This window comes from Leptonychotes weddellii, chromosome 2 (genome assembly GCF_054177405.1).
Source record: "Leptonychotes weddellii isolate Sample4059 chromosome 2, ASM5417740v2, whole genome shotgun sequence".
Lineage (NCBI taxonomy): Eukaryota > Metazoa > Chordata > Mammalia > Carnivora > Phocidae > Leptonychotes > Leptonychotes weddellii.
Window position 1 is genome coordinate 86,961,373 of NC_138370.1, and position 13,279 is coordinate 86,974,651.

At 34.6% G+C, this 13,279-nt stretch overlaps 1 protein-coding gene across 1 annotated transcript in view; it reads right to left on the reverse strand.

The window, feature by feature from the left end:
* The window catches only part of BLTP1 (bridge-like lipid transfer protein family member 1), a 196,835-nt gene that overhangs the window by 140,949 nt on the left and 42,607 nt on the right, over window positions 1-13,279 (reverse strand). Inside the window, exons 11-15 of the mRNA XM_081813121.1 lie at window positions 12,434-12,584; window positions 7,130-7,286; window positions 6,641-6,719; window positions 4,213-4,304; window positions 2,821-2,938 (exon numbers count right to left, since the gene is read on the reverse strand). Coding sequence (XP_081669247.1) covers window positions 2,821-2,938; window positions 4,213-4,304; window positions 6,641-6,719; window positions 7,130-7,286; window positions 12,434-12,584 — 597 coding nt within the window. The remainder of the gene's footprint in view (window positions 1-2,820; window positions 2,939-4,212; window positions 4,305-6,640; window positions 6,720-7,129; window positions 7,287-12,433; window positions 12,585-13,279) is intronic.

Below are 13,279 nucleotides of genomic sequence, written 5' to 3' on the forward strand. Positions count from 1 at the left end.
GAGTCTGCTTCTCCCTCTCCCTGCTGCTCCCCCTGCTTGTGTTCTCTCTCGCGCGCGCTATCTCTTTCTCTCTGTGTCAAATAAATAAAATAAAATAACAACTTTATTTAATAATTGGCATAAGAATGGCTACTGAGGAATATTAGGCATATCCTCACACCAAATTAGATCATTTGCTTTCTGCAGAATTCTGTCAATGGGGAAATAGAAAACTGAGAACAGAGCAAAGCAATTCAAACACTATGACAAAGTATGTTCATCTCCAGGATAAGCATGTTACTCTCTAATAGTCATCCTTTTTGAGGAATAAATAAGTTTTTAAAGGATTCTAAAAAGCAATAGAAGACATATGAATAAAAGTTACAGCTATAAAATCCGGGATATGAGAACTTAAGTTTTGTACCTATTTTCTTTAAATTTCTCCAAATAAATTTTAGGAAAAAAAAAAAGTGAATTGCAATACATATAAGCTTAGAGATTAGAAATAAAGAAAATAATTTAGGGAAAACATGGTTGTAACTTGGGAAATGCGTTCAAATCCTATTTGAAAGTGACTAATACAATGCTCAGCCTAAACTAAAGTGTTACTATAAAAATTTTAAATCTTGAATTATCTACTCCAACTATTCTTAGCACTGCTAAAGTCTAAGAATGTGAGATGTCTGGAGTAAAAACAATGTGAAGGATTAAATGCTTGAAAATAGGAACCTATTTTAAAAGGTTAGCAAAGTTATAAAATACAAAACATTAAGTGAGAGAGAAATGGCTACTGCCGAAGAAACTAAATATAACAGATTCTCGAGCCAGACAACTTGGGTTGGAACACTAGCTCGACAGACTTACTAGTTGTGTGACCCTGGACAAACTGCTTGACCACTCTGTAACTTACTTTCCTCATCTGTAAAACAAGGATAACAATAATATCGATCTCAGGAATTATTATAAGGATTCAACAATTCAATATGTGCAAATTTCTTAGAACAGAGACAGACACATAATACACACTGTGAGTTTTAGCTATTTTTTTTTTTTTAATAAATCTGAATTGAGCAGTACTTATTCAATGTTCAGCTTCACTGACAAAAGTTTAACTTGCCAGGGATTTTGTTACAACTTCTACTACTGGGACCCTGACTCAAACCTTGAAGAATTATTTAACTCCAAGAACGCAGAAGCTTTCTATCCAGTCCCCACAATAAAGTTCCCAAACTAAAAAACAAATATAAAAGACTTACGAATGAACATATTGTAGTAATGGCATTATACAATGCCCAAACTCTAACAATAGCAAAATTAGGGTAGAAATTATCTCTATTTCACAGATAAGGAAACAGAAGGTAAAATAATTGGATAATTCGGCCAACATCATATTGCTAGTAAGTAATGTGCAGGCAGGACTATCTATGAATACCTGACTATCACTATATCCCCATATATCTAATATTACTCAGCACAGATCAGATGCTTGTAAATGACTGGTGGATACAAGGAAGGATGGAGGGCTGGCTGGCTGGCTGGCTGGCTGGCTTTATGGGAAGGTTCTATATAAATGCAACTTATTTTTATGTAGTAATATTTATGTTAGTCAGAGACCAAGACTACATGTTCGTAAACCCATGAAATATGAGTCACTATTGTAATATGCTTCAAGAAATAAAGGAATTTTTTCCAACTAACAATAACATCAACTCAATATCCATGCCAATGGAAAGAAGTAGGAGCTCCAAATATAAAAGTAACATACCCTCGTGCACTGTTGGTGGGAATGTAAATTGGTACAGCTACTGTGGAAAACAGTACGGAGGTTCCTCAAAAACTTAAAATAGAAATACCACATGATCCAATAATTCCACTACTGGGTATTTACCCAAAGAAAATGAAAACAGTAATTCAAAAAAATGTATGCACCCCTATGTTTATTGCAGCATTATTACAATAGCCAAGATATGGAAGCAAACTAAATGTCCACAATAGATGAATAAAGAAGATGTGATGTGTGTTCACACACACACACACACACACACACACACACAGGAATATTAAGCAGCCATAAAAAAGAATAAAATTTTGCCATTTGCAACAACATTTCACTTACATGTGGAATCTAACAAACAAAACAAATAAGCAGAAAGAGACCCATAAATACAGAAAACAAACTGATGGCTGCCAAAGGGGAGGAGGGTAAAGAGATGAGAAAAATAGATAAATGGGAGTGGGAGGTACAGGCTTCCAGTTATGGACTGAGGAAGTCACTGGAATGAAAGGCATGGCATAGGAAACACAGTCAGTGGTATTGTAGTAGCATTGTATGGTGACAGACAGTAGCTATACTTGTGGTGAGCACAGAGTTGTTAAATCACTAGTTGTATAACCAAAACTAATGTGACGTGTTAACTACACTTCAGTAAAATAAAAAAATAACATACTTGACTATTTGAATATACTGTTTGTGGATTACAATAACTGAAACAAAATAATGAAACCATGCTGATGCCTAATTCAGGCAAAGAAAGAAATTGATTCATCCTCCCCAAATTATCCCCCACTAGGATGATAAAAAGTACCAGCCTAAGCTGAGTTCTTTCATTTTTTTTGTAAGCCCAATTTTGGATTGATATTTTCCTTGTTTGCGGTAAAAGAGAACACAAAATACCTATATTTAAATTTTCCCTTTTATACTCGTAGCCCAAAAAGAAGTGTAAAGAAAAAGTATGAACTCTACCATCAAACCCCTATGTTGAATCTAAAAGCAAAACTTAGTGAATATAAACAAGTTCACTGTGATAAATCTCATTGTATTTACACTTATTAGAAAATTACCAGTAAAGAAGTTCTTCTGTGCAAAGATGAAGTGATAGGTGGCTTTATAAACCTCTAATTCACACTGCCAAGTCTGTGGCATGTTCCATATTCGGGGATAACTGGCAATGATGTGGAACTGCAAATGAAATGTTAAGTAAAAATGTTAGAGCTTAAAATGTGACATTGTGTGAAGAAATCAGAAATAAATTCACACACACACACTAGTAGAGTAATTAAAACTTATTTTCCCACTGAGCTGAACAGAAGGTCCCTTTGAGATTTTAATATTACTGTGGCTAAAGGTCAGTATCTATGGTTATATCCAGCTCCTTGAAATACTAAGCCATGAAAACTTTAAGAACAACAAAGCAGACTACAGTTTTGATACTGTACTCTAGCTAAACCAACAGAGTAACAACCAATGTCCTTAATTCCTCTTTAAACCTAATCTGTTAGGTAAGAGGCTCGGGGTTTGGCCACCAGTGCCTCCCAGGTTCCCTTTTGGCAAATACATGCTTTATCATATATTTAAGGTGCTTTATCATGTATTCCATCTGCCGAAGTTTAGAGATTCTGCTAAAGGCAAGAGCTGCCTGACCAGGAATAGCATTATGGTACAGCACCATTTATCAGCAATAGCTCAGGAATTCATTAAAATGCTGAATACGCCAGTTTAATATACATTTATAGTATTCAACATATTCTTGGTAATTACATATTTTTCCTCTTAATTTACATATATGTGTGTAAAAAATGCTGTTTTCAGACAATTAAGGCCTAATGATACCATCTTATAAAAGAATCCTTTCTGAATATCAGCCATTGTACATAGTGGCTTTTGTTATTATTGTTATTGTTGTCTTCCCTGATAAGGAATAATCTGCCTGATAATGAAATGAATCCCTAATCTGCAATTTTAATCATAAGCATTTCCATATTTTTTCTAATATGGAGTAATCTGCAGTATCAGTAAGATTTCCTTCTTTTAACCTCATTCATCAAGTAAAAACCAAAATGACTTATTAAGCCATGAGAAGGAATCCAATGGGGCCAGAAACATAGAGTGAAAAATTATCTCATTTATAACGTAGGAGTTAGTCTAGTCATAAAATAAAATTTAAAATTAATATTCTAACAACTTTTCACATTTTTAAAGACCAAAAACCATGCTAGCACTGCCTTATATTCACTTTGCCCATAACCAGAAGCAGAGCAAGAGAGATGCCAGAGTCCATAGCCCTGGGAATCTACTCCTCTTCACAAAAAATAAGGCCAAGAGCACCTGGTAGTTCTTGAATGAGAAGATTAACTATTTAATGACTTCCTGGTCATTAAAATTTTATATTAAAAAATTAAAACCAAATTCAGATTTTATGTATGTATACATATCATCATATACTCTAGACTTACTGCTAACATTTCTGCTTCTAAAAGGGTCCGGTATTGCATGCTGGTGGTGGCATCAACATGTAAGAGCTGTCCTTTAATTGCAGGAGTATAACCTAGTAAGTTGAAAACATAAAAATTAAGAACCTACAAAATATATGTGTGACTAAAAATTTTGTACTGGAAACAACTCCCATCACCACCCAAAGAAGGAATCTGTGAAAACTGGTGATCAGACACAATACAAATACATCCCAGTGATGGGGAGCTTGCTATCTAATAGGTGACCTTTCTCATTTTGGACAGCTCTAAAGGAATAAAGTTCCATCTTCATAGAATGTCCTCCTGATTTTGCTTTCCAGCGCGAAACTGTAAGTCTACCCTCTAACTGACAGTTTTCAACTATTAAAGATGGCTACTATGTCTCTTCTTCTCCCACTGACTCAAGGGAAGTTGTTTTCATCATTTTCAACTGTTCCTTATATAATGATACTTTCTAAACAACGGCTATTCCTTATGTAATTAATGACAGTTAGCAAATAACATAGCTCCATTCTGAACAAAAGCAGAAAAGTACAGAGTATTTCACTTCTTTTCTTGAAGGGCTGCCCTTCTATGAACACTAATGCTATGGTCATTAGTATATGACTAGTTCAACATGTATCCTGCTCTGGGCATTTTTTTTCAAAGACCTGAATCTCTGAAAAAGTTTTACATGTGTTTGAGTTATATTTTGTTAATGTCTATGACTTAATCTATTTTTCCCCTCAGACAGTCATCTTAAAAGCCACCTAACCTTCCCAAGAACCTGACTGGGCTTTCCTTAGACCGGTAACTCACTCAGAGTTCCACAACCAGTGTGCTGTGGCACTGCCCATGAATTCATAATTAGTATGTTCCAGATATTGATTCCCTCAGCCCTCAGTGGCTCCCTTACCCCAGTGCACCAATAATTGTACAAAAGAAAGGTGTACAAATATTTCCTATGTGCAATATCAGTTTAAAAATGGTAGAACCACTCCCTTAATTGAATCATTCTCAATTTTACACAACCCCCAACTGCCTTTTTCCGCCTGCTTTGTATCTGTAAGTAAGGCTACCCTAAAAGATGTTCTTTCCGACTCACTACTCTGAACCACCCAGTCCTAGAGCATCTCAAGCATCTGCTTCAAGACTTAGTATGACCACTCTTTTACAACCAGCAAAGGTAAGGTTTAACTCTTCATCAAAAGAGCCTCAAAGTTACAGGGAAAAGATACACTATGCCATTCTCAGTCACTGTTTCAAACTGATTATTTAAGTAGGTAGACCCGACTGCTACCTTTTTATACAAGCTAATGAATATAGTCAACCCGCTACCTGCTTTCTTATACCAGCAACAAAAAAAGGTGACAAAAACAAGAGAGCCAAGAATGATATAAAAATTACTCTAATTATACTTAGCCATAGTAACATTGTTGGTTAGTGACTTAAAAATACAGGTACGTTGCTATTCTCTGTACTCTGAAGAAGTGAATAAATAAAGTAGAATTTCATTTTAATTGTTCTCAATTACAAATATAATAAGAGGATAGGAAGAAGGAAAATGAAAAAGGCTATATAATATTTTGATAAATTTAACAAAATGTATTTAATCACATTATTAACCTGTATCAGAGTTCAAATTTCAAACGCATAATGAATTTAGATTAGCTCAGGTGAAACTATAGCAGAGTATTATTTAATATTTTAAATATGAAATGTTCTGCTTTCTTAGTTATATTTTTCAAAGTACCAGGCTTACTCCCTGACAAAATCTATTAACACCATAACCTAAAACAAAGCCTATCAATCATACTATCACATACTGCCCATATACCATGTGCCAGGGTACTGGGTTCAGCACCAAGTTTACATCAGTTTAAAAAAAACACACAGCACCTGCTCTTACAGAGCAACAGACTAATAGGAAAAATACATTTTAAACAAATTATGCTCAGTCTTACAAAAAAGAAGTATAGGGTATAACGAAAGCATAAGACCTAACTTGATTTAAAAAATTTTCCCTTCTCTCCAGGTGCACAAAATATTTAATTATGTAATTAATATGTACTGTTAATATAACAGAAAGCTGAAAAAGAAAACCCCATTATGTTAGTCTAAATAGGTTTTTTTTTTTATTTTTCTTAAAGATTTTATTTATTTATTTGAGACAGAGAGAATGAGAGAGACAGAGAGCACATGAGAGGGGGAGGGTCAGAGGGAGAAGCAGGCTCCCTGCCGAGCAGGGAGCCCCATGCGGGACTCGATCCCGGGACTCCAGGATCATGACCTGAGCCGAAGGCAGTCGCTTAACCAACTGAGCCACCCAGGCGCCCCTATGTTAGTCTAAATAGGATAACAAGCTATTATTTATAGATTAATTATTCCCCTACTAATCGTTTAAAATAGGAAAGTACTCATTGCAGCTTACCATTTTCCTCAACTGTCATTGGAATATTAATTTCTAAATATGAGCCAGCTCCTACATTTACATGTACAGCATTTGTTTCCTACCAAAAGAAAAAAATTAAACCATATAATTATTTTCTCACTATTTAATCATACTCCCATCTTTACTTTTCAGTTATTATCACAGACAAAATATAATCATCAATGATATGAAATGGGTATTAAAAGTTCCTAAGAACGAAAGTTCGAAGTTTTACTAAAAATACACTAAAACAATCTGGCCAGATATAAAGAAGAAAATGAACCAGACTATAGAATTAAGGTTTATTATTAATTTTTCCTACTTTTGGTACTTAATGAAAGCAACATATATACAATTATTGTGGGGGGGGGAGTGATAGGAGGCTCACAGAAATGAATCTAAGTATAGAACTAGTTACCAGAAAAATACTCTGGAAAATCATGTTTAAGTTTTAAACACTATTTTCTACTATATTATTTCAATAATTACCCTGTTTTTGGTAAACAGCAAATCAATTGTAGCATCTGCAATAATATTCATTCGCAGTTCAAAAGCAAGGATCTGTCGTGGTCTCCCAGGCTGTGCAATTTCAGAAACTTTCAGAACTTGATAATCAGGTGGGAAGAAAAACTTCCATAAACAATCTCTATATAAGGAGGTATAAAGGTATAAAGAATAACTTGTTATTTAAACAAAATTACATTTATAAGGGTATAAAGGTATAAAGAATAACTTGTTATTTAAACAAAATTACATTTATAAGGGAGCATAATCAGTATTCTAAGTTTGTACTATCACTGTTATCTCATTTAACAATTGGACATGAAATAGAAAAAAAAATTAAGTCACAAAATAGCACCTACTCTAATTTCCTTTCAGTAAAACGAAATTTTCTCCAATGTTTTATACTTCCAAAGATCAACAACCTTTGAGTATTTTTTTAGATTTATTTACTTATTTGAGAGAGAGAGAGTCTGTGCGCAGGCATGAGCAACACACACATGCACAAGAATGGGGAGGGGCAGAGGGAGAAAATCTTCACACAGACTCCCTCACTGAGCACAGAACCCAATGTGGGGCTCGATCTCACGACCCATGACCTGAGCTGAAACCAAGAGTCCAACGCTTAACTGAATGAGCCACCCAGGCACCCCAACAAGCTTTGAGTATTTAATATACTATTGTCAAATGAGATATAGGTAAGAACAAATTTACACTGTTGAGGCATACTGTGAGAAATTAAAGACTTTCTACAAGCATATCAAAAGGCAAAGAAAGAACTAAAGGAGGATGGTTTAATTAGAATCATTACACTATGGATGAGTTACTTAGCCTTTCTGAGGACACCTGACCTGCTTTCTCATCTGCAAAATAGGAATAACATAACTGGCCTCATAGACTAGATCTGAAGATTAAATAACAACATATATGGAAAAGACTTGGCAGTACATGATGCTAGAAAAAATGGCTATTATTTATTTTATTTTTATAATCATTTATTATCTTTTAGAGGGGGGAGAGGGGCAAAGTGAGAGGGAGAGAGAGAATCTTAGGCAGGCTCCATGCCTAGCATGGAGCCTGATGCAGGGCTTGACCTCATAACCCTGAGATCATGCCCTGAGCTGAAATCAAAAGGCAGATGCTTAACCAACTGAGCCACCCACGTGCCCCTTATAATCATTATTTTTAATCAATAATCTATCAATAAGAGTCTAAAGAGCAACAGATCTCTAAAAAGTAAAGATGCTAAGGCTCTAATACATTTGCCTCCCCTCATCACTTCACAAAGATGAAAGAACCCAAGGAATTTCCATTTCAGAGTCAAAATTAATGTAATGTTATTCATACATTCAGAGAAGGTGCCAGTTTATAGCTTTTAAACAGGAAGGGTTGAAAAAGTGACAGAAAATGCTACTTGGAATAAGTAAGATAGGGAAAAATTAGATGAACAGAACAAAAGTTGCAAACTGACCCATTATAGACTATAACTTGCCATCATTAAGTAAGTGTGTATGAAAGAAAAATAAAGTTTTGCAAATGTTTTGGCTACAACATACAAATACATGAAACTCAGACTATTAAAGACAAAAAAAGTCCAATATGATCATTGAATGAAAATGGACTGTTTAGTGGGTAGCAGGATATAATGAAAAGAGCAGTGGACTTGAAAAGCTGGTTTGAATGTTAGTTCTAGATGGCTATAACATCATTATCTTGCTGAAATCACTGAACCTCTCTGCATCTCCATTTTCTCACAGGTACCTGCCCTATGTATCTCACTGGGTTATGAGAATCACGTGTGAAAATATAAATAAAAGCACTTATGTGAAAGCAGTAAGAGGCTAGACAATGTTGAAAATGTTTGTGTTATTATAATTATTATCTATCTAAGGATTAAGTACAAATCTCATAAAGTTTGCATTTCAACTCTGACATGAAAATTCTCAGAAAGAAAGTATCATGAAGGAAAAGCTGAGTATCTTAAAGATTCAGAAAAATCATGTAAAGGTGGTAGAATGAAATCAAAATCCATAAGCTAACAAGTCATTCTATATCAGAGATCAAAATCTCTTCACAAAAGTGAATGAACTATCCAATAGCAAAACAGTTAAGATTTCTTCCTAAATTTCTTACATCTTAGTGGATGCTAAGAAAACTGACCTTACTATTCATTTCCGGTTATAATTCATATTTGTATAGAAACTGAAAATGGGGAAGAAGAAAAGGAAATGGCTACAAAAGAGGAAATGCACTTTGTACATGTAAGTGAGGAGCGAAGTATTCTTAGCAAACTAAACCCATGTGACAGTAAGTTTTTCGGGGCACCTGGGTGGCTCAGTCGGTTAAGTGTCTGTCTTTGGCTCAGGTCATGATCTCAGAGTCCTGGGATGGAGCCCTGAGTCAGGCTCCCTGCTCAGTGGGAAGTCTGCTTCCCCCTCTCCTTTTCCCCCCGGCTTGTGGTCTCTGTCTCTCAAATAAATAAAATCTTAAAAAAAAAAAAAAAGAAAAGAAGTTTTTCTTTTTTCTTTTCTGTCTTTTTTTTTTAAATAAACCTGAATGAATGGTTTTGTTAAGTCCAGGTTAAGAAAGATATTGCTGTTCTCTCCTGGTAGTGGCAGGATCTACTGAAAAGAGTTGATAAAACAAATTTTTCTTTTATGTTAACTTCACTGTCATTTCTCTATATAATACAAAGATCACCTCACGAGTGAATATGGCTATATATTAAAAGAATTTTAGTTTGGACTTTATGTAAATATGCCCTAATATTTTTTTAATGTAACAAAATTAAATACAATTTAAGAATAATCACACTTTTTTCTTAGAAATGCAAAAATATTTTATGTGTCTGTGTTAAAGCATTGTTTTAATTTTTTCCTTTCAAATATAATAATGTATAAATGTAACTGTTACTTAAAAGGATGTAAAAACCCTCATCTTCAACTATCCAATAGTAAATACAGCATGGTTTACTGCAGGAAAAATTTTATCATAAAAGGAAAATTTAAATCCAGTAATTTGAAAAGCATTTGTTTCCTAACCTGAAATTTTAAGCTGTTCACTTTCAAGTCTAATAAATAACCTACCCCAGAACTCAACAAAGTATTGTATTAGCATATTGCAAGAGTTTTCAAATGACAAACTTACTCATTTTTCATACAATTGTTAAATAGCTACATTTGATGAAGCAGGTATTCCTATATACTAGAGATACAAAGATTAATAGAACATGCTACTTAACAAAGTATATAATTCTTCTAACAATGCTAGGTAGAAAGCACTTCTTTTTTTTTTTTAAAGATTTTATTTATTTATTTGAGACAGAGAGAATGAGAGAGAGCACACGAGAGGGGGGAGGGTCAGAGGGAGAAGCAGACTCCCCGCCGAGCAGGGAGCCCGATGCGGGACTCGATCCCGGACTCCAGGATCATGACCTGAGCCGAAGGCAGTCGCTTAACCAACTGAGCCACCCAGGCGCCCGGTAGAAAGCACTTCTTAAAACAAGTATAAAAAGAGTCAGTATATCAAGTCAGTATCAGCACTCTTCATTAGTCCATTAACAGCCCAATAATATCTGCTTTGGTGAATGATTTGGCTTGTATTTCTCCATTCAAGCTTGTTTATGAACAGAAAAACTAAACTGACTTTAGGCAATGTATATTTACATAAAAATTTAGATGTTCCCTCATAATTAGAGGTAAATGTCCCTTACTTTGCTTAAAACTCTTCAATAAGTAGAAATGTGGTCAGAATAAATTAAAATAAGAATTACTTCAAAATTAACAGAATGACTAAAAAATAAAAAAATAAAAAACCTCTCAGACACTGTCCATGACCTCCAGGATAAAGTCTCTGTTTCTTAACTACCTACAAATCTCCTAACAACCTGTAGAAACTATAAGACAAATCTCCATCGTCATCATGCATTTGCAGAACTCTTCTTTTGCCTCAATTATTTGTCCTCCTCTTCCTTCACTGGCTAACTCCTACTTAGGTTTCAAAATTCAACTCACATATTACCTCTACTAAAAAGCCTTCCCCAATTCTTCTCTTCTGAGTTATGTACTTGTTATGGGAAGAACTGTGTCCCCTAAAACTTCATATATTGAAGTCCTAACCTCGAGTACCTGAGAATTTGATGTTTGGAGACAGGATCTTTAGAGAGGTAATTAAGTTAAAATGGGGATGTTAGGGTGGGCCCTAATTCAATATGACTAGTGTTCTTCTAAGACAAGGAAATGTGGACACAGAGGCCTACAAGACACACTAAAGGGAAGACCATGGGAAGACCAGGGAAAAGATGACCATCTACAAGCCAAGGAGAGAAGCCTTGAATACACCCTTCCCTCATAGCCCTCAGAAGGAACCAAACCTATCAACACCTTGATCACAGAATTCTAACCTCCAGAACCGTGAAAAACTTCTGTTGTTTAAACTACACAGTCTGTGGTACTTTGTTATGGCAGTCTTAGCAAACTAGTACAGTACCTTTCTAAGTGCTTCATCAAGACTTTTTACTTACCTTTACTACAGCCCTTAATAAAACTCTTTTGTTTCTTTTTCCTCACTAAAACTGAACTATAGGTCTTTTTTTTTGTATTATGTTATGTTAATCACCATACATTACATCATTAGTTTTTGATGTAGTGTTCCATGATTCATTGTTTGCGTATATCACCCAGTGCTCCATTCAGTACGTGCCCTCTTTAATACCCATCACCAGGCTAACCCATCCCCTCACCCCCCTCCTCTCTAGAATCCTCAGTTTGTTTCTCAGAGTCCATAGTCTCTCATGGTTCATCTCCCCCTCCAATTTCCCCCCCTTCATTTTTCCCTTCCTGCTATCTTCTTATTTTTTTTTAACATATAATGTATTATTTGTTTCAGAGGTACAAGTCTGTGATTCAACAGTCTTACACAATTCACAGCGCTCACCATAGCACATACCCTCCCTGATGTCTATCACCCAGCCACTCCATCCCTTTTGTCTCTGAATCTCCACAGCCCAATAATCCCTGGCAAACTCATTGAATACAAAAGAAAAAACAAAGAAACCAATAAATATGCTCCTCATTCACCATTCTTCTAATGGAATTAGCCCCTCCTTCAGAGTGCACTTGTTTATGCCAATTTCTCTACAAACAACTTATAATTTAAATTAAAATGCTTAGTGATATCTTACTCTGCCATAATAAAATAGCTTATAAAAATATTAAGCTACTTTTTAATAAAATTTATATCATTATCTTAGTACATTAAAAGACTTACTAGAAATACAATTTACTCAAGTACCTTTGCCTATCGGCCCATGGCCCATAGTTGAAATCTGTTCCTTTACCACAAACTATATCCAGTCCCCAACATGGAGGCAAATCTTGTAATTTGCAATCCTCACTGCTCATTTCTCCTTCAATATTTTCTTCTGTTTCTTCTGGAACAAGTCCTATATTGCAGAATATACAACAGAAAGGCAATTACTTAAAATTACTGTTTAAAGATTCCCTAGATCAGGAGTTCTAAAAATGTTTTGCTCTCAGTAATCCTTTACACTATTAAAAATTACCAAGGATGCACAGTAGGATTTTTTGGTATTACCTCAATCATAATTTACTGTATTCAAAATTGAAATTGAGCAATTTTTAAAAATTTTATTTTAACAACTCATTGCATGTTGATGTAATGAAATGTTAAATAAAATTGAACTCATTACATTTCATTTAATAAAATTTAATGAAAATATGATATGAAAAAATTATTTTAAAAAATTAAATGAAATTTTAATTCCATTTTAATGAAAATACTTTTTAATGAAAAATAACCATATTTTCTAAAACTAATTCATTTAGAAATAAGTGTTGGCATTGTTTTTATTTCAGCAAATCTCTTTAATGTCAGGCTTAATAGAAAATAAGCAAATTTGCATAGCTGCTTCTGAATAGGCCAATAACCAGCAACGAGATTGAAGTAGTGATCAAAAACCTCCCAAAAAACAAGAGTCCAGGGCCTGATGGATTCCCTGGGGAATTCTACCAAACATTCAAAGAAGAAATAATACCTATTCTACTGAAGCTGTTTCAACAAATAGAGACAGAAGGAAAACTTCCAAACTCATTCTATGAGGCCAGCATTACCTTAATC